General features: G+C 40.7%; 1 protein-coding gene and 1 long non-coding RNA gene across 10 annotated transcripts in view; one reads left to right on the top strand and one right to left on the bottom strand.

Moving 5' to 3' along the window:
• The window catches only part of prrc2c (proline-rich coiled-coil 2C), a 36,243-nt gene that overhangs the window by 10,829 nt on the left and 3,792 nt on the right, over nucleotides 1–21,622 (bottom strand). For 4 of the 9 annotated variants that reach the window (XM_061738047.1, XM_061738052.1, XM_061738049.1 and 1 more), the window contains exons 2-15: nucleotides 18,661–18,830; nucleotides 9,236–9,410; nucleotides 8,935–9,044; nucleotides 7,472–7,597; nucleotides 6,999–7,297; nucleotides 6,797–6,876; nucleotides 6,315–6,460; nucleotides 6,137–6,221; nucleotides 5,373–5,547; nucleotides 4,643–5,282; nucleotides 4,364–4,542; nucleotides 3,908–4,169; nucleotides 3,592–3,802; nucleotides 1,022–3,502 (exon numbers count right to left, since the gene is read on the bottom strand). In XM_061738047.1, coding sequence (XP_061594031.1) covers nucleotides 1,022–3,502; nucleotides 3,592–3,802; nucleotides 3,908–4,169; nucleotides 4,364–4,542; nucleotides 4,643–5,282; nucleotides 5,373–5,547; nucleotides 6,137–6,221; nucleotides 6,315–6,460; nucleotides 6,797–6,876; nucleotides 6,999–7,297; nucleotides 7,472–7,597; nucleotides 8,935–9,044; nucleotides 9,236–9,410; nucleotides 18,661–18,775 — 5,084 coding nt within the window. In that variant the 5' untranslated portion in view covers nucleotides 18,776–18,830. The remainder of the gene's footprint in view (nucleotides 1–1,021; nucleotides 3,503–3,591; nucleotides 3,803–3,907; nucleotides 4,170–4,363; nucleotides 4,543–4,642; nucleotides 5,283–5,372; nucleotides 5,548–6,136; nucleotides 6,222–6,314; nucleotides 6,461–6,796; nucleotides 6,877–6,998; nucleotides 7,298–7,471; nucleotides 7,598–8,934; nucleotides 9,045–9,235; nucleotides 9,411–18,660; nucleotides 18,831–21,622) is intronic. The other 5 variants (XM_061738048.1, XM_061738056.1, XM_061738051.1 and 2 more) reach the window with 3 other exon arrangements.
• Nucleotides 13,158–14,346, top strand: LOC133458303 (uncharacterized). The gene is made up of 3 exons (XR_009783935.1): nucleotides 13,158–13,194; nucleotides 13,401–13,557; nucleotides 13,673–14,346. It is a non-coding gene; the product is annotated as an uncharacterized LOC133458303 (long non-coding RNA).

Here is a 21,622-nt window from a genome sequence, read left to right as displayed (position 1 = left end):
CTTGCAAGGAATTCTGGAAGAACAAAAAATAAAAAGTCGCATGCCATTTGCACATCTACAACGGAAATGCTACAAATACAAAAAGGGGATGAAGTCTTGAAGCAACATGCGTGATAATGCATTTCTATGTTTACCTTTAGAAATTATAAAACAAAAAGATGTACAATTCTGATACCATATGATTACAGTGCATAGAAATGCCAAACTGCTCATTAATTTTTTTTTTTTTATTTGGTATATATATATATATATATATATATATATATATATATATAAAAAAAAAATAACAAAAACAAAAGAAAACCACCAAGTGATTCAAAGTGACAACGACAGCAGCAACCAGTCAAAGGTCCAATTTATCCCTCAATCCTCTAATGTTCACCTATGGTCTCTCGAGGATACGTACTGTGTACTCTGTCATACAATAGTTTACTTCAGAGACAATTGACCACAAATTATGTTTTTACAGTAGCTCAGCATTCTTCAATCCCGTTTCTTGGAAATGACTGCTCCTACACACCTGACTGAAATGACTGATCACCATCAGCTTGTCATCAAGATCTACACATCCATCAAAGACCCACTCATTTGTGTCAGATGTCAAAATCTTAACCGTCAGGGCTGTGGGCCTTAAGGACCATGATTGAAGAACACTCCAGTAACCTAAAGCCATTGACATCTCTTAAATGGGGCCTACCATGCAAAAGATTGGGGTGGAGTGGGTTTAATCCACTCCCTAAACATAAAAACTACAAAAACATTCAAACAGCTAGAAATTCATGATTGAAAAAGGAGCTAACAAAGCCTCTTATTTGCATATTAGAAACAATTCTTTATAACCTCAGGGAGTTATAAACCCAAATGAGGTTTTTAAATCATGTTTGTAATATTTAGAAAATAACACAAATGACTTATTGTATGCTATGTTATAATGCACGCTGCTCATTGAGTCCACTTGTTTGTAATTGTTAATGTACTCAAGAGCTACAACATACAAAAGCTTAATTGTTTTCAAACTCACCCCTTGCGACCAGTTTTGGGTCCTCCTCTCCTCTCTCCCTTGCCTCCAGCGTAGCTGCGGCCTGGTTTGGCGCCGGTGTTGCCTCGACGGTTCTGTCTCTCTGCAGGCCTCTGACTCGAGAAACTCCTTTTGGCTACTTGTGATCCCTCCCGTCGTGGAGTAACCCCTCCTTCGGTTGGAGTTTTATTGAGGGTCAAAGTGCCCTGAGGGGGGGCGGGTGCCGGGGCAGAGGCCGTTGCTGCTTCGTTAGCAGCCTCCAGGGCCCCTTTCCTCTCCTCCCGCTCTCTCCTTTCGTTGAAATCGCTGCTCTCTGAAGCCGTTTCCCATTCTTCGTTGGCTTGATCTGAAGAGTTCTGGTTGGACAGGTCCGGGGACTTGGTACCCACTGCAGTGATAGTAGGACTACTCGTGTCATGGAAGGATGCGTCTAAAGGAGAGGCTTGGTCAGATGTAGGTGCCGCGTCTGCAGACGCGGTTAGGGGAGTTCCTGGAGCTCTGGACATGGTCGGGGAAATGGAAACTGGGGCAGATGTTGAACTAGGTACACTTGCAGCAGGCACAGAAGGTGAAGACACAGAGGGACTTGTTCCAGTCTCTCCCCCAGCATACACTGCAGCTTCGCGCTCTTTCAAGCGTCTGAAGCGAGGGGGTTTATCCTGCCTCGGGGGCCTTGCTGGTCTGGATCGACGAGGCCTCTCTCTGCTACTCTGAGGAGCCCCCTCTCCAAACTTTTTACTGTCTGATTTAGGGGGGCGTCTATCAAGGGCAGGATTGTCATATCTTATGGACTCGGCGTCCTCGGGCCTGAATGTCTCCATCGGTTTAGAGGGCCACTGAGAGGACGAGTCTCTAGCTCCGGGTCTTCTGAGAGGGACAGAGCGAGGTCCTCCACGTTCCCGTGTGCCACCTCTTCTACTGTATAACCCCCCTCTGCCTCGGCGAGAAGGCTCTCCTTTAGGAAGAAACCCTGGCTTGGGCCGGCCTTCATCGTCACATCTTAACCCGACCTTTTCCCCCATGTGTGGGGGTCCAAAGCCAGGCTTATGGGACACGGAGCGGGCCTCGCCGGGAAGTTCTCTTCTTAGTGGACGGCTAGGTTTGGTGCTGGGCTCACGGTCGGAGGGGCCGGTATCACTGGCCGACTCCCTCCCGCCTTCACTTTCAGAGTCGGTGTCTGAGCCGCGGCGTCGTCTACGTTTTGGTATGACTTCAAAGTCTGAACTCTCACTGCGCGTCTCACTTTCTTCCCTGTTGCGGAAGGCGGCAGCGCCGGAGGGTAAGTCAGAACGTAATCTGGGTTCTCTGTAAGGATACTCCGCCCGGCTTCGGCCGCGACTCCCCCGCGCTCGGCCACTGTACGTTCCTCTGTAGCTCCGTCCTCTGGAATAATACTCCCCTCGACCGCGTCCTTTGAAATTTGATTCAGCCGGCCACTCTCGCTCTCTGTCCTTGTCCATTTCCTTCTCCCTATCCCGATCCCTATCCCGATCCCGATCCCTATCCCGATCCCTATCCCGTTCTCTCTCCCTCTCCTCTCGTCTGTAAACACGGGGAGGGAGATTGGACTCTTTCCGAGAGGGCAATTTTGGTTCTGGATGCTTGTCATTACTGGTCAATTTGTCTGCCTTCTCCTCCTGGGATGAAGAGGTGGGAACCCCCGAGGAGGGCTGAGAGTCTCTGGCTCTTTGAGCAGCTGGTGCTTCCTCGGCCTCTGTAATTTCCCTCTTACTCTCGCCCTGAGGTCTAGAGCCTTCAGTCACAGCTGCAGCTATGGAAGTAACTTTGGCTGACTGATCCTTTTTGGGTCGGTCCCCTTTCTCCCCTCTCTCCACTCTCTCCCCTCTCTCGTGACGCTTCTCCCGCTCTTCTCTTTGCTCCCTCTCTTCTTTCATGTCCCTCAGGACAGGCTTTTTTATTGGCCCTGACCTGCGAACCGGTCTCTCTCCTCCTGGTCCTTCTCTGCGTCCAACCCCTGATCTCCCACCCCAACGCAGCTCTGCTTTCTGCTTACTGGGAGCCGGCAGAGGCAGCTTCTCTTGTTTGTGTAACCCGTCCACAGGAGGAGTAGCCCTGTTACTAGTTACAGCAGTCTGGGAGTAGAGTTCATTCTGGGGCTTATCGTCGCCCAGTTCTCCGGTGTCCTTTAGCTCAAGTGATTTCGTTGCCAGGGATAACCCATCAAACCTGGGCTCATCCAGCTTAAGGGAGTGGCTGGAACCCTGTGACAGACTTCTCTGAAGCATGGCTTGACCGAGAGCTTCCACCTCCTCCCCACTTACCAGGCCCGACTCCTCCGGATTAAAGGTTGAGCTTACAGGGACCCGATCGAGGGGTCCTGAAACATCCTCCGAGCCCTGTGTAAATGGCGACAGGGACTCTGAAGGGTCCCGGAAGAAGTTATTCTTACGAGAGTCCAAAGCACTGTGGTCCTGAGCATAGATAGCTGGAAGACCCCGGTCCAGATCCAAGCCACAGTCCAGTCTGAAAAAGAAACAATGCAAAGTATATTACGAAAATCATTGATCATCATCAATTACTCATATTGTTAGGTCTGAATATGTTCCCTTTACCGTTGCTCCTTGTTCTCATCCCGTCCTTTGGGAGGAGTAACAGAAGGCAAGGGCTCTGATTGTGGGTATGGATCTGACCCCCATACCATCCGCGAGTCTGAGGTCAGGCCATGGTCACGAATTGGTCGTGTCAAGTGGTCAAATGAATCGGAGCTAGAGCTGGAGTTGTCACCTGGATCTCTGCGCACAATCTGCTTTGAAGGCATTCTCCCTGAAAAGGTTAAAAACAGAAATTTAGACACTCAACAAGTAACTGTTTACATAAATCACAATCTTATTCACAAACTACTAATGTTTCCCTCCCTCATCTACTTACCGGGGTGAATGTTTGCAGGGATGTCCATAGGAGGGCGGCCTGACATCATGCGAGGGTCCATGTAGGACTGCATCATGAGCCAGCGAGGGTCGAAGCCCATGGAGGCCAGGTGCTGGTGGTGGGGGCCCATGGGCTGGTACATGGAGCGATGTTGCTGCTGCTGGGCCGGGGGAACGCTGCCCCCAACGGAGGGAGACACTGAACCTCCACTTTGCTGCTGTTGCTGCTGCTGCTGCTGCCACTGCTGCTGCTTCATCTGCTCCTATCAGGCCAATAAAGTAACAACATTTAAGACCAATATTTACAATTTATCAAAAGATGAATACACTACAAAACAGGGAGCACCTTGTTTTTGACAATCACCAGGCATGTGCAAACTTCACAGTATTAGCACTACAACCAAGGACCAATTAGATTAATTAGATTGCAAAATCCAAGTCTTATGGACGTTTTTACCTGCTGTCTGAGGAAACGAGGTGGCAAAGACTTTTGAAACTGTTTGGAATAGCCTGAGATGAGAGATGGACGCATGGCAGCAGCAGTTTCTCCTTCCAGTTGTGGAGGTGCATTGGACACTTCCTCCCCACCTGGAGGAGTTTCCATGTTTGGCAGGGACAGATGGGGCTCATCCACTACTGGGGGAAAAAAAAAAACAAAAAGAACTTATTGGCATCAATGACAAACAATGGTAATAATTTAGCTCCCAACTTTGAAAAGTACAGAGCATTTTCCTACCTCTGTTTTCCTCTACATTAAAATAGTCACGAGTGGGTACTGGCGTTGTCCTATCAGCCTGGTTCTCCTCCACCAGAGGAGCAACCTCAGCCAGAGAGGTCTCTCCTTCACTCGGCTGCTCTGGAGCTGCAGGTCTCTGAGCTGGGGGGCTGGGCTGACGGGGCAATTGAGGCTCATCTTCAGCACTTGGTTCTACTCTCTCTCCTTCTCTCTCCACCCTTTCCCTATCGCCGTCGTCCCTCTCAGGAAGAGGTGCTTGGATGACTGGAGCCTGCGACTGTGAAACTGGAATTGACGGTGGAGGACTAGACGCAGGAGCAGGAGCTGATGGGGCTTCTTCCTTGGCAGGTCCTGCTTCGTGATTAGCGACCTGGGCAGAGGCAGGTTTGACCTCAGTTGCCTGCCGATGTTTTTCATTGAGACGTTTAAGTTTTTCAGCACAAGCAGCAAGCCGTTGCTCTTCCATCCGCCGTTCCTCCTCTTCTCTTCTCCGTCTTGCACGCTCTACAGCTTCAGAAACTTCTGATGGCTTTTTCCGCTTTTGTCGCCAGGCATCAGAGTCCTCATCAGTACCAGGTGCTACTGCAGCCTGTGGTTTATTTCCACGTGGCACATTGCTGCCAACAGGACGACTGCCAGTCTGGAAAATAATATAGATAAAGTAAGTAATTTGCTATTAATATAGAGCACACCTAAAGATAATTCTCTATTATTTAAAAAAAAGGTGTACCTGGTAGTCCTGTTGAGCAGATTTGTTGTATTGCCCCATACTACCAGGTGATGGTGCTCTGGGATCCGCACTGTCTGCCCATGAGGTTTTACTGGCCCCCTCAGGTCCCTCTTTCCTGCCCTCTTGATTATCTGATGTACGAGCTCTCATGCGGTCCACTTTACTCATCCATTCCCTGAAAGAAAATAAAGGGGGGATTATTGGGTAAAGCAATAATAAATAATGCGTCTTCCCCCCTCCGTCACTTACCCAAAGCAACTAACCGCTATTGAGCAGTGCAGTCATAATTAGTTGCCATTTGTGCTTTGTTTGCAATATATGTCTTACATTTTGTCCTACACTGGGAACAATCTAAATCTTTTTTTTAAATAAATCTACACAATTTGAAGACATTACTACTGGAGTTTAAAACTAAAATGCAGCAACCCATAGCCATTTGGTTTGTAATGGTTCCATTTAGTAATTGGAAATTTCTATCGTAAACGTTAGGTCACTATGTGGTGATTCTCAGTGTGCATTGTGCACAAATGACAATTTTGTAATGAGGAAAAAAAATGTTTAACAGCCGACAACATATCTTAGGTTAATCTTGTAGACACCAAAGTTAATTGCAAAAGGATGGGTTTTAAAACAGCTAGCATTAACAATGAAAGTGGCACATAAAACAGAGGTAAAGGCAAATACAATTGTAAAAACGAATTAACTGCAGTGTACAAATGGTACATGGAAGTTGGACCACCTGAGGAAAAGAGTCAGATGCTCACCAGTTTTCTCCTTTTTCTTTACCATGGTTCTCCTCATCATCACTGAAGTTAAGTTTCTCCGTATAGTCCACCTCCATCTGAGCTCCTGAAATGCACCAGGGCATGACACACGTATAAACAAAACAGTCATTTAAGCTCAGTTAAATGCAATTCATAAAAAAAAAAAAAAGTTACTGACCTGCCCAGCCCTCATCACCATCAGTATCCAAAATGTCCAATTCCTTGAGTTCAGTTGCACTGATAATGGAGGGTCGGTCTGGGTCTAGAAGCCAAGCCTGAGGCGGGGGCTGCTGGGGTCGTCCCGAACGAGTATTCCTGAGCAGCCAACAGAGGAGAGAAAAGTTCAGCACCCAGGAACAAAACCATTAACATATTGAGGCAGTGACATGCATTTTAAACTTGAGATGCATTAATGCCAATATACAATGTGCTTTTCTGTAACACGACCTCTTAAGGTTGTCATTGAGCAACATATAGACACTATGCATTATAACTAACACAATTTAAATGCTAACAATTTTGTTAGTTACTAAGGAAGACTCTAGGTTGTTTGTGCAGTAATGAAAAAAAAAACAACAGAAAAATAAATACAATTTTGCTTCAAATTAAGTATAATTGTTCATTTAAAAATTAAATAAAAAAAAAACAACAAGAACTTACTTTGTCCCATCTTGAGATACAGGGTATCTGAAGTTCCCTTGCCCAGGAGCAAAAGGCATTTGGGGATAGGCATGAAACATCTACAACGACAACAGTGATCGTCACACAGGAGTAGAGAAAGAAGGGAAGGAAAATATACCCAGAAACTAGAGTTTACAATATGATATGCCCATATTTAGCCCAGAATATTAAATTGACTTACATAAGTTGGCATCATGCTCCTAAAAGCAGGGTCAAAATGAGTTGGTACCCCTGCAGGAGGCTGCTGCCCCCCATTGAGCTTTGGTTGTGGAGGACCGGTGGGGGGTAACCTCTCCCTGCTCTCCTTCTTCTCCTTCTGGCCCTCGGTGGCTGCATTTCTGCTAGCTTCATCAACTTCTCCCGGTGGTGTTGAGGTACCAAGGGCTGGATTACCCTCCTCCTGAGGCCTGTTGTCATTCTCAGGGTTGTTGGAGGCAGTGCTCAAATTCCTGCCGCCACCCTCACGCCAACTACCCACATCTAGTAGGGGAGAGGAAAGAAAGGCATCAACAGACTGACGACTTAACCCATCACTTCTGACAACAAAGCAAGATAAATGAGAATATAGAATTGTAGGGACTTTTCTGACAGCAGGAACCTTTAACTACTGTAGAAACAAGTGTTTTATGTTTATATTCATGAGTATGGCCATACTTTGGGGTCTGAGGCTCGGGCCTGGTCCATAAGGCTCTTCATCCGGACCTTCCCCTTTCTCCACATCTCCAGCTGCCTGCAAGCTGGGAAACTCCTGATGAAAATAGCTGCTAACTCGAGGAGCTCCTGTACAATACAAGCAAGAGTGTTAGAGGCGCTTAGAGATCACAAGGTTCAATATAATACACTGAAAGAGGCATTTACGGGTTTAATCCTCACTGGGCATACAGCACCCCTTCGAAGCCACCATTAGCAGAACTCAATAGGGCTGCATCCATGAATAATACAACGGCAGACTGAAGTAAACCAACCACGGACTATTTTTTTTTTTTTTAAGTATGTGGTTGTTTATAAACTTACAAATGTCTAAATGGACACAGATGCAAGTTTATAATCAAATCAACAAGGACAAGCCTGTAAATGTCCTTATAGTACAGTATCACAGACGCTGGTACAGAACAATCCCTAATTCCAACAGATTCCCATTAAACCATGTGAAATTTTCTTCATAAAACCTGTGGTTCCCACATTTTGTCAGGTCACAATGTCATTAGCTCACTTGAGGCCTTATCAGACCTCAGCGGTGCTTTAATTAATTTTCTGATTGGATCAGTATGACAGTTCTGGGGAAAGCAGTGGCCATGAACTTTCCCTGTTACCATGTTGGTCCTGCTACATGTATACGCTTCACTTTTTACGTTTAATGTGCTGCATACGTACATGGTGCATCCGCAAAATGGACCAGGTGAAAAATCAGTAAATTCCTTTCCCTGGCCAGTCAATTAGTGCATCTCTAGTACGTACAAATCTGCTTTCTATACACTTAAATTACCGTGGTTCATCTTTGGGGTACAGTAACTGGAATGGCATTTTTCAGTATAGTCAGTGGCTTAAGATAGAAATGTTTTTACTTAATTTAAGCCGGTACAGTGCTTTTCACCCACCGTGAGCCATTTTTATGCTGCAAACGTACAGTCTATTTCAACTCACAATTAAGTGAGACATCTTTTTACTACCCAACTTAAGTTTTCACCCATTACCACATACCTCATTTAAAACTAGTCAATTATAAATGTATTGGCTTTACATTCGTCTAATTTGAACTGTATTCTTCAAGTGACTGCTTGTATGTTAAGCACTTTATTTAGAAAAGTGCTATAGAAAACAGTTTACCAACTCTAGAATTTTTTTTTTTTTTTTTTAAGAGCTTAAAAAGTAGTCTATTATGCCAGAAAAGTTTCAAGTGTCAAGCGTATGCTACAAACAAGCTTTAAGACGGATGATGCCACAGTATGCCCAGTGAATGTCCTTCTAACCAGTGTGATATGCACAAGATGTTATTTAAAACTTCTAATGAAAATACCAGTATCAACTAACAAAGGAAAATAAAATAATTTATAAAAGTGAAGGTAATATGTATAGACAGATGCAAGAATAAAGTTTCATATGGTAAACATATTTACCATCTAGTTGTGCCTGTTTGTTGTTGGCCCAGGAGCGGCTGGCCCCAGTAGGAGCCTCCGGGGGCTGAACCACTGCTGGTTTGTTCGGAGGTGGCGGCGTCTCCTGTTGTCTGTGGAACATAACAGCGGCTTTAAGACGCTATATATAATTTATAATAAACTTGGCTGCCAAAGTCTTTAAATTGTTATCTTATGGTGCTGAAAATAACCCCTTCTGAAACTTAAGGAAGGTTTAAAATAAATGAAATCAAAAGCTGCAGGATCAATCTTCACCACAGTCATTTACGTTTTACAACTTTACCTTTCTTCCCCGGCCTCGGCCCGGGACGCCCAGCCACTACCATCTTTTGGAACAATGTTGACATTTGGGTCATTTCCCTTGTTCTCTGCTTTTAGGCTGGGCAAGTTGGCCGGAGGGGGCATGCGTCGGCTGACAGCCACTTTGCCCAAACTCTGGAGTCCATGTCTAGCAGCCACTGGAATTTGAAAAATAAAAAAATTTCACAAAATAGATAAATTTTTGGGGTTCTTATATGACTTTTAGAGATGGCCTCGTAAGTGACCTTGTTTGACCCAAATAGTGAACAATTCATCAGTGTTTTGCATTAATTGCAAAAAAAGTTCATGTTTCTTTAGATTGTGAGGGAATCCCTGGTGTTCAGATCATTCCATGTTTTCCATGGGATTGGAAAAGCTGAGCTCTGACTGGACCATTCAAGACTACTCTTCAGAAGCTAAACCTTGGTTGATTTTGACATGTTCTCTGGGTCATTCGTGGTGGAATGCAACATTCCTTTTTTCCCCTTTTAAAATAGGAGGACAGAAGGTTTTGTGCCAAAATAGCTTAGTATTTAGAGCTATTAATTTCCTGTCTCTTGACCAATGGCCCTGGTCCAGGGTTACGGGGGTGACTGAATGAAACTTCCGGAATAGTTCAGAGAACCTTGTATATTCTTTTTTGTAACAAGACAGCTCCCATCTTTCCACTTTACCCCATATTCCACAGTAGTGCAGAATATTGGAATGAGATATGCAAGGAGTGACCAGTACCTGCCTGAAAATCCTGTTGGTCTCTGATGAGGGAGGATGGGGAGAAAACAGCTCATCCTTTTTGGAGTAGTCATCCTGATGTTTGCAATGCCATATTTTCTTAATTGATTAACAATGGTTTTCACAGTGTCCCATTGTACAGTAAACATCTTCACCACTGGTTTTTTATTTTATCCCTCTCCTAATTGATACTTTATGAATTAGGTGTTGCAGTTTCTTCGGCAACTCTTTGCAGCCAATGGCTCTCAGTAGAAGGAAACACCAAACACTTAATCATTTATTAAGCAATTATGGAAGCATATGAGGGACTATATTCAAATTAAAATGCATTTGCGGAAATGCTTTTTCATTTTAAGAATGTGCCCGCATTATTTGAGTCAAAAATGAAATTGATAATATATAATCCGATTTGCATTTTAATTTTCGTATTCAACACTGCTTATTCTTGTACTTAATTCAAATTAAAAAGAAAAAGACGTTTGAGATTTAATTTTCAAATCATGCCTCAGCAAATAGTTCACAATATTCAATTTTAAATCTAAAATTTGAAAATTAAAATGCATTTGCAGAAATGCTTTTTCATTTTAAGAATGTAGCTGCATTATTTGAGTCAAAAATAAAATTGATAATATATAATCCGAATTGCATTTTAATTTTCGTATTCAACACTGCTCATTCTTGTACTTAATTCAAATTAAAAAGAAAAAGACGTTTGAGATTAAATTTTCAAATCATGCCTCAGCAAATAGTTCACAATATTCAATTTTAAATCTAAAATTTGAAAATTAAAATGCATTTGCAGAAATGCTTTTTCATTTTAAGAATGTAGCTGCATTATTTGAGTCAAAACTAAAATTGATAATATATAATCCGAATTGCATTTTCATTTTCGTATTCAACACTGCTTATTCTTGTACTTAATTCAAATTAAAAAGAAAAAGACGTTTGAGATTTAATTTTCAAATCATGCCTCAGCAAATAGTTCACAATATTCAGTTTTAAATCTAAAATTTGAAAATTAAAATGCATTTGCAGAAATGCTTTTTCATTTTAAGAATGTAGCTGCATTATTTGAGTCAAAAATAAAATTGATAATATATAATCCGAATTGCATTTTAATTTTATTCTTTACACTGCACATTTTATGTCATAATCAAAAAGAAAACAAAGAAGACATTGCTTTTTCTTTTTCATGCTCTGCCCGCAAAAAAGTGTACAATATTCAAAATGAATTCGCAATCCCAGCGGCGCAGGAGAGTGACGTCACGGCTTCTCCTGTTCTCCAGCTGCAGCCCAGAAACTGCTCACGTTTTTTAAGGTGACATCGTATTTTGCCGATTTCCCAAAGTCTGTTAGAAAAGGTCTGATTTCCTACAACTTTAACAGAGTTCTAGATGTCAACATGAGACACAGACAGTAGCGGCGTTTCTCTACACGGAGCGTTGGTGCCGGGCTGACTCCTCCTATTCAGATACGTGTGTTTGTTTACAACCTATGGAGCACGAAATGCAAAGAGGAGCAACGTCGACCGACAAGGTACAGTAATATTACCGGATTTTGCCACAAAAATGACTTTACTAGCATTTTTGCTTGTTTTTAGCATAATGTTTGCATGTTGAGCATGTTATTTATTTATTCCAGCTTTGTACATAGACGAGTTGCATCAAGTCCAGGCAAGGGACACGCAGAAATTCTACCCCTGTCGTTGTCCAGCGTGACAGTCTGACCGTCAACGGTATTTTTTCATACAGTAAAGTTGTCACTTCTCAAAAGTACACTTCATTGCATGGTCAGATGTGATTATTATTGTTTTCTGAATTTGGAGAGCAGAGTTTGGCATACAGGGTGTTTAACCACTGACTGAGGAGCCAGAAAATGTTTTAGAGTCCAGGTAAATTTTTATGGCTAAATATTTCCTCTAATCTAAATTGTATGTTTTGGTCCTGGTTATAGCATGCATTTCCTGAAAATTACTGCTGAGGAGCAGCATGAGTCTCCAGATGAGGAGGAGATCAATTATTTGAGAAAAACAATGTAAGTGAATGTTTGTGAGTCTTTTTGTCTTGTTTTGTTTTACTCGTGTGTAATTGGCAAAGTATTCAAGGCACTTGCAGGTACGCTTCATTTTGTGGTTGATTCAAAATTAAATGTACCTGCGAATGCCTTGAATTGTTTGCCAGAAACACACTGAAGAAGGGGGAAACGAAAATGTGTGGCGACAAATATATATATATATATATATATTTTTTTTTTTTTATTGTATTTTTATATTTTTAGCCACAAAAAGAGGGGTATACCTTAAATACATAGAACACAAACCCCACAACTCAATTTCCAAAAAAAAAAAGTCAAAGTCCATACATACCAAAACATATTTCATAGTGCTATAATCATGCCAAATATACTAACCAAAAATTCTACTCAATGCACTAATTGAGAATACCAGATAGTACTACCCTATCTGTTCTATCAATGACTCTGAAATAATAATTAAATAGTTAAATAATATTCCTACCTACTTCTTGATGAAGGGGACTTATAAAAAAAAAAAAAAAAAAGTAGGAAACACTTAATGTCATTACTTTCTTATCCTAAGTTGGGGCTGGTCCGTTAAAGAACCAAAATGATATCCAAATATATACCCTCAAAACACAACGAAAACAAAACCAAAAAAACCTAACAAAACAAAACAGACATAAACGGTGGGAAAACCCCACTTAAAACAAACACGACAACAAAACAATACAAACCATTACACTCAGGTCTTATCATTGTCACTATGCCTTACAATTACCTACGGATTTCTTAAAATCAAATTCTGTATGAGATTGCCATATTTTTTAAAAAGTCTGAGGATTTGCCTTTACTCTTGTAGTAAATATCATCAAGTGTAAGGAGCGTGAGAGTTCGTTCCACCAATGGGCTAATACTGGGGGTTTAGATTGTTTCCAATTTAAGGTTATACATTTCCTGGCTGCCAACATAGCAAGATAAATATATTTTTACACTTGGAATTGCTGTTCCTTTTATCCTTTTGAGCTATACTTTATTAGGAATTCAGCACACAGTTGAGTGCATTGTCTCCTATTTATTTTACTGGTATGTAATTCCATTCTTATGTGTTTATGTATGCTCATCGATGATCCTGGTCAGAGGTTCAGGAAAAGGAGACAGCTCTGATGAGGAATATATTCCTCACCTTTGTTTATGGTATGCTTTACGTATTGGTTGTATATCAAGTATTTAGAAAATGTATAAAAGTACATATGTATTATGATATATACATATCATATACATATACTGTAATATGTATAGTACAGATTTTATTTGAAATGATAAAGTACTATTAACACTATATGATATAAAAGTGAGTAATGTGACAGTAACAGAGCTGTTGTTTTTTTCTCAACTAACAGGACAACTTCAGACTTCGAGAACTTCCAAAATCACATCCTGATGTTTGCAGGAAAGCATTTTGGCTTTAGCCCACCTGTATACACAGCTCAGACATTGCTTGTAACACTTGGTTACAACCACCGCCTTCCTGCACGAAACCGTGATGGGACACAAGATGTAAGTTGTTGGGGTTTTTTATATCATAGTTGTCTGACACCCGAATAGATTCTTAGCACTGTTACCATATCTCGTTGTGAAATTGTTTTAAATTATGTTGTTGTTTTTTCCCAAGTTACCGATGGTTCTACAATAAAAACATGAAGAGCGGGAGTGTGTATACCCTGAAAGAGAAAAAGGACTATGGCTACTGTACATCCCTGAACTACAGAAGGCCACTCTTTCAAAGAGGCTTCAGAGTGGAAAGGGCCTTCCCAGGAGACAGAGTCTGAGGCCTGGAGATCCAAGGCCCCTGGGTCTGCTGCCACATCACAACCACAACCACACATGGACTGGTAAAAACTAAGGTGTCACGTGGAGATGCAGGTCCTCATGATGACAGCTAAAACTTTGATTGCCTGTTGTTATATCTGTCTCAATACTCGGGAGCAAAGCTCCAGGATTTCAGGACAGAGTAAAATAATTCACTGACATAATTTCTTGTTCATGTCTTGTCACAATCCCTAAATAAATGTTGCTGTAATTGCAAATGATCTGATTATCATAACCTATTTTCTCATAACTTCTCACTTGAATCAAAATCTCTGGGAGATTCTCTGCATTTGGTGTTTTTCACAATGAATATAATTCGGAATCGGAAAGATATATATATTTTTTATTCTGTAAACAAGGACAGAACTCAACATTTCTGACTTGTACATAATAAAATGTATAAAAATAAAAACTATTTACATTGAAAGTGTAACCCAGCTAAACACTGTTATTCACGCCAGCCAGTGCAAAAGAAATCCGGTGTACTGGTTGTTTGAAAGATTACAGATAGGTTTCCTGACCCAAACTACACAGCTTGGGATGACGACCTGATTTCCTTCCGCGTGCTGCAACTGTCTCAGCTCCACTCCAGGCTTCTGGTGGTCATCGTGGCGAAGATGTTGTTCCAGGCAGCCCGGGCCGGCCACAAAACCCCATCTTCTAATATAAAATACTGCATGTGTGCCATATGATTACTTATGCAGAGCTTCTCCAGGTCTGTGGGCATGTCCCTGCAGTTTGTGCAGCTGGGGTTCATCTGGACCACCTGGACTTGGATGCTCAGGTAACGCCATCACATCAAACACCAGGCCTGGCAGCCTGGTCACGACCTGCCCCAGAAAGGTTTTCATCTGTGGTGGAGTCAGGGCTGTGAGGTTATCCTACACATAAAGCATTTATTTGATATTTTATGTTATTGTACGAGATTGCATTACGAGATTTCCTGGATGACATGAGTTATCTAACCCAGCTAACAAATAAATAAATGTTACGCCAGAGAGTTGCCTTTGTAATTGTCTTTCCACAGCCAAACCTTATTTTTTGACCCTTAGAAACACGTCTACCTGCAAGTAATAAATTACCCTCTCGATTGTAAATGCAGTGATGTAAGTTAGATGTGATCTGCACACATCAAGACAACATTTCTTTATATAAAAACATGCTCCGCATGCAAACATTATGCTAAAAACAAGCGAAAATGCTAGTAAAGTCATTTTTGTGGCAAAATCCGGTAATATTACTGTACCTTGTCGGTCGACGTTGCTCCTCTTTGCATTTCGTGCTCCATAGGTTGTAAACAAACACACGTGTCTGAATAGGAGGAGTCAGCCCGGCACCAGCGCTCCGTGTAGAGAAACGCTGCTGTCTGTGTCTCATGTTGACATCTAGAACTCTGTTAGAGTTGTAAGAAATCAGACCTTTTCTAACAGACTTTGGGAAATCGGCAAAATACGATGTCACCTTAAAAAACGTGAGCAGTTTCTGGGCTGCAGCTGGAGAACAGGAGAAGCCGTGACGTCACTCTCCTGCGCCGCTGGGATTGCGAATTCATTTTGAATATTGTACACTTTTTTGCGGGCAGAGCATGAAAAAGAAAAAGCAATGTCCTCTTTGTTTTCTTTTTGATTATGACATAAAATGTGCAGCGTAAAGAATAAAATGAAAATGCAATTCGGATTAAATATTATCAATTTTATTTTTGACTCAAATAATGCAGCTACCTTCTTAAAATGAAAAAGCATTTCTGCAAATGCATTTTAATTTTCAAAATTTAGATTTAAAATTGAATATTGTGAACTATTTGCTGAGGCATGATTTGAAAATTTAATCTCAAACGTCTTTTTCTTTTTAATTTGAATTAAGTACAAGAATGAGCAGTGTTGAATACGAAAATGAAAATGCAATTCGGATTATATATTATCAATTTTAGTTTTGACTCAAATAATGCAGCTACATTCTTAAAATGAAAAAGCATTTCTGCAAATGCATTTTAATTTTCAAATTTTAGATTTAAAATTGAATATTGTGAACTATTTGCTGAGGCATGATTTGAAAATTTAATCTCAAACGTCTTTTTCTTTTTAATTTGAATTAAGTACAAGAATGAGCAGTGTTGAATACGAAAATTAAAATGCAATTCGGATTATATATTATCAATTTTATTTTTGACTCAAATAATGCAGCTACATTCTTAAAATGAAAAAGCATTTCTGCAAATGCATTTTAATTTTCAAATTTTAGATTTAAAATTGAATATTGTGAACTATTTGCTGAGGCATGATTTGAAAATTAAATCTCAAACGTCTTTTTCTTTTTAATTTGAATTAAGTACAAGAATAAGCAGTGTTGAATACGAAAATTAAAATGCAAATCGGATTATATATTATCAATTTCATTTTTGACTCAAATAATGCGGGCACATTCTTAAAATGAAAAAGCATTTCCGCAAATGCATTTTAATTTGAATATAGTCCCTCATATGCTTCCATAAGCAATGGCTGACTTATTTGGTTTTCAAACAGTTTCATTTTAATTGATGGCTAGTCTATGCCATTTACCAACAGACCTAATTTTGAAACAAATTCAACCAATGTTGCCAATATGAATGAGTGTTTGTAGATTTAGTTTTTTTTTTTTGGTTCAAGTTTTTCCCATCATAAAATACTCCCGGTTATTCCTTTTTTTTTTATTCTCAGCATGGCGTATTTTAACATTGCCTGATGAGACTGCTAGCTAAATCTGTTATTGTCAGATGTGAAGCGATGCCAATTATCTTTTTTTGTGTACAAGTGAAAAGAGGATATTGAAAAAGAAACTATTAAAAATGAATACATAATTTTCTTTTGCCTTAAAAAGGCCCTGAATGTAGCTTTAGACTGTTGACTCATTGAATATATTTGGAAACTGTAATCCAATGTTTGCGATAACAAAAATAAGTATTTTCCATCTCGGTGGAGGAATTATATCAAATTTAAGTCCAGACTTGGACTACGCCTCTCCACAGCTTCATATTGCCATTTTAGAGGTGGACATGCTGGTTTGGGTTGGATCCCTGCCCTTCTGCATAATCCAAGTGTGCTCGAGTTTAAGATTATGAACTGACGACTGGACGTCCCCCTCAGGACTTTCTCGTAGGACCATGAATTTTGCTTCTTATCCATTGCAACAAGTCGTCAAGGTCCGGATGCAGCAAAGTAGCCCCAGACCATCACACAGTGACCGCCATGTTTGACCATCACTATGAAGTTCTTTTCTGAATGCTAAGTTTGTTTTACACCACAAGCAACAATGCACACACCTTTCAAAAAGTTAGTTTTGTCTGCTCAGTCCACAATAGTTTTGGGATAATCAAGATGGGTTTTGGCAAATGTGCGGCAGGCCTTTTTGTTCCTTCAGGTAAGCAGTGGTTTTCACCAAGGAACTCTGCCATTTTTCCCCAGTCTCTTATTGTTGAATCATGAGCACTGATCATAACTAAGGCAAATGAAGCCGCAGTGTTTATTTCACAGTGTTCTTTAACCCTAATCCTCAGGATCCTCTGTCTTGCATTCTTTAGATGCTTCCCTGCTCAAACACACCTGAATGGATCAGCATCAGCCAGTGGCTCACTGGTTTGAGTCAGGTGAAAGACCAGACGTACATCTAAAAACATGCAGGGTTGATGAACACTGCTTTAGATGATGTTCTGGGTTCTTTGTGACCTCTTGAAAGAGTGGTTAATTTCCTCTAGGAGTAATTCTGATAGGCCAGCCACTTTGGCATGCCAGTGTTCAATGTTTTTTTTCCTCATTTGTGGATAATCGGCTCTTGCACTGGTTGGAATCCCAAAGCCTTAGAAATAGCCATGAAACCTTTTCCAGTGATTGTTTTACATCTGTTCTTGAATCTGTATACTTGGATCAGGGAAGGATTTGTTGCCTACTTCATATTGTCAGACAGGTTCGATTTAAGTGATTTCTTATTCTAAAGATCTGGCATTAAACCTGGCCTGGGTGTGGCTAGTAGGGGTGGGGGTAAACTTATTTTTAACAATGATTAATGGGGCAATTATTTTATCAATTAGTCGACTAATGACAATACTAAATTATTTTTCTGTTCAATTAATAAAAACCATAATGTATCTCAAATTAAAAATCCTTAATACAGTTAGACAGTTTTGCACAGCAAAATTATACAAAATAAAAGCCAGCCTGTTTACTCTTACAGTCCAACAAAATCTCCTGCACAAAATTACACAAGTCTGAAACTTTTGACTTGACTTTTTCAATTCAATCTAAATTTGTATTAAAAATAGGTTATTTCCAATGTGCAAAACCATCATAACCGTCTATGGTCTGTAAAGATTAAAAAAGCAAGAACAATAACCTGATTTAAAAACAGCAATGCTTTTTTTGGAACAAGTTGCTTAAAAATGTTTTGTAAAAGAGGATTAAGAGAAGGAAAGAAAAGCTATATGTTAAGCTGGTTGGGTTCATGGGGAAAAATGTCATATTTGACAAGACGTAGTCAGCCCAACAGAACAGGGTGTGTGGAAATCACTATGCAGACTGATTATATTAAAAAGAACATCCCATTCACCGCTTTTCTTTGGCTATATTCACATAAAACATTTATCTTTAAACACAGCCCTATTTCTAGAAATATCTTCATACACAAAAACTCAAAATACTGTAGAAGTCATTACGTCATTGTGAAAGGGGCTAAGACAAGAATTTCACATTTATTATCAATTCACTTCCCTTGTTAAATTCCAAGCATGTACAAAGACTGGTAATAACATTGAGCTCTTACCAGCAGTTTTTTGTGTCTCCAAAGATTTGCCTTTGTACGTGTTGAAGAGGCTAAGGGTTGCATACTTTGTCTTGCCATCCTTTGCCTTGGTGCTCTGCCCTGACTTCTCTGACATTTCGCTTGAAACTCATCGAGTCTGGTCCTCTGGCCTCGTCCCCAGAACCAGTCTCCTACAGACCAAGAAGGAGGGAAGAGAAACATCTCAAAAAACTGCAGAGGTCGCCTATGATTAGTCACCACTTGAACGAGAAAACCATAGGTACAAATCTGGTGATTTAAGACAGCTAGCCACAAATAGTGCTTTGGAATAGAATGTTTTTCCTGAAAGTAAGGCCTCAGGGATTCAGGATAAGCACGCCAGACAGAAACTTCTAAAGCCTGGATTATGGTTCTGCGCTACACCAACGCAGAGCACACGCCGCTGCCGTGACGTTGTCGTGAATCCTTCGGACTTCTCCGTCACTCCATTTCGCCGCGGTGCAGTACCCCCCGCAAGCGCTAGGGGGGTGCGTTCTTTTCCTGAATGGTTTATCAGACTTTTCCGGTCAAAATGAATCAAAGAGATAAGGACAACTATTGTGCAGGGGAAAAAAAAAAAAAAAAAAAAAAAAAAAAAAAAAAAAAAAGCCACACACACAAACATGAAGAAAAGAGCGCTGAAAGTTCACGACTGCTTCACGAATCGGAACTGCGTTGCTACCAAGCGAACCAATCACAGCCCTCTCGGTCTGCGTCGCCTCGACGTTACAATTTTTGGGAGGTGCGCGTGAGGCACGGCGTGGCGTGCGCCGTGGGGTGCTCATTGTGGCGCACGCTCGGCGTCGATTTAACGCAGAACCATAATCCAGCCTTAAAAGAGCCCAGATATACTTGCAGTTCAGACCGCGTACGCATCATGGCCGCCACACGTATCCTGCGTTCATTTGACGCGTCGACGTGCACGTTCTCAAAAGAACCCTACAAACCCCCACAAGCCGGCGTGTCTCCATTAGACTGTAGCACCACACAAAAACCATTGAGCGTACAAATACTTTGTGATGTAGTAATGATAATTTTTTTGTTCACATTGGCCAGCATCATAAGAGACTAGAATGCAGAAAAAGAGGAAAGAAGGAAACATGTAAACAAGGGATGCTACTTCCATTTTCATTAAAAAAAATAATAAAAAATCCACACACCACAGTGGTAGCCATTGAGATTACAAGAAAAGTCCCTGCTGGACTTTTACATTGGCATAATACGGCAACAAAGCCTGAACAGACTCGTCTTGAAATTTAACAGTCACGATCCCTTGCACTACCCATATAGGTAAATATAGTATAGTATACACTGTTCCAGTCATAAATTCCAGATTTTATCAGACCAAAGCAGCCTTGAAAGTGACCACAGCTCAAAATGTAGTCATAACGAAGTTAGGTGCACACACACACACTGATCATGTTAACAATAATACCAGACTGGATTTGCCCTGCTGGGGGAAAACCACCAATACTCTTAATTGTTTGATTGCCATCAAGAGATTCAGTACGTTGCACTGACCCTTTTTCAGGTCCAGTGCACTGCGCATTAATCTTCATGTACTTCTAAATCTTCTTTAAAATTCTCACTGCTGGTAGATTTGGGTTCAGGGAGCCTGCTGTTAAAATCTTGCATCAGCTGCAACGACTTAGCATGCATTTTTGTGTAACGGGTAACTTGTGGGTATTGCAATTTGCAGCTCTAGGCATCTTCAGCAATAATTCTCAGTCTCTTTCCAAAGATCAATATGTCCATTAGTCAATTGACACATCCTTCTTTCCACCAGTTCTTACATCTGCAGACTTTAATTATAGCCTACCAGTTTGTACACTGTCTGATGTTTGTTTTGATGGGCATGGATATTATACCGTATAGCATTTGATCCTTTTCAGGATATTATCATTTGCCCAATAATGGGCTATAATATGGTGTTCCTGTTGTGATGTTTGGTTTTCAATTAAATTGTAATATCATGCCACAGATCTTAATCTCAAGACTGTTGGGATGGCCTTTCAGGTCTCGTCAGTCTACGCTTTTATTAATAAAAAGGTTTTTATTAATACAAAGTTTAAAAAAAAAAATCAAGTGATTTAAATTTTGGTACATTAAAAACTATGCTTTTCCATTGATGTGAACGAGAGGGATGGCTGTTTTGTCCAACAGGATATTCTAACCAACGGAGAATGATTTTTCTGATTGGTCAGTCTGGGACCAATCAGAAGGCTGACAAAGGGTCCATTGACAAGTCTTCTGGACTTTTTGCCTCTGTACAATGTCCCCACCTCTTTCTGGGAAAGCAACTCACTTCAATTAGTAAATACAACTTTTGAGGTACTTTCTAAAATAAATGCATTGAATGAGACTCCAGTGTTGCTAGTTCTGACACTCATTTCAATTAAGCATCACATTAGGCATCAGAACCAATTACTTTTTGACTTCCATGTGATGAAGTCATTATTGAAAACCACCAACCCAACCACTGAAGGGGTCTCAGTTTCCTTTGCTTTATTTCTGCAGAATGCTAAAGGAGAGGTTTGTGGTTTCAGAAAAGCTGCCTCCTCTCTCCGAGGAAAGAAATGGAAACAAAGTGGGCTTTGTGTTAAATGAACAAGATGCAACACAACTTTTAGTCATGATGCTACTAGTTCTTACTTGATGCCAGAGGGAAAAAGATGTTGAAGTAATTCAAGAGTAATGAAATAAATAAATAAATAAAAAAGCCGTTTAAACCATTTCTTCCCTTTATTGTCAACAACCAATGATAACTAGCACACAAAATGGAAGCGGGAGTACACCTGAAGACAAATTCATGGGAACCATGTGGATGGGTACCATGTGCTTCATGTATGCATGGCTGCAGGTAGGGATGGGCGATAAACCAAATAGTTCATGGTGATGTTCAAAAACAAAAATCATTTTTCAGTTTAATCTACATAATTATAGC

This window comes from Cololabis saira, chromosome 13 (assembly GCF_033807715.1).
Source record: "Cololabis saira isolate AMF1-May2022 chromosome 13, fColSai1.1, whole genome shotgun sequence".
Taxonomy (NCBI): Eukaryota; Metazoa; Chordata; class Actinopteri; order Beloniformes; family Belonidae; genus Cololabis; species Cololabis saira.
The sequence above is the reverse complement of the archived record's forward strand: the minus strand, read 5'-3'. Positions and strand labels throughout refer to the sequence as shown.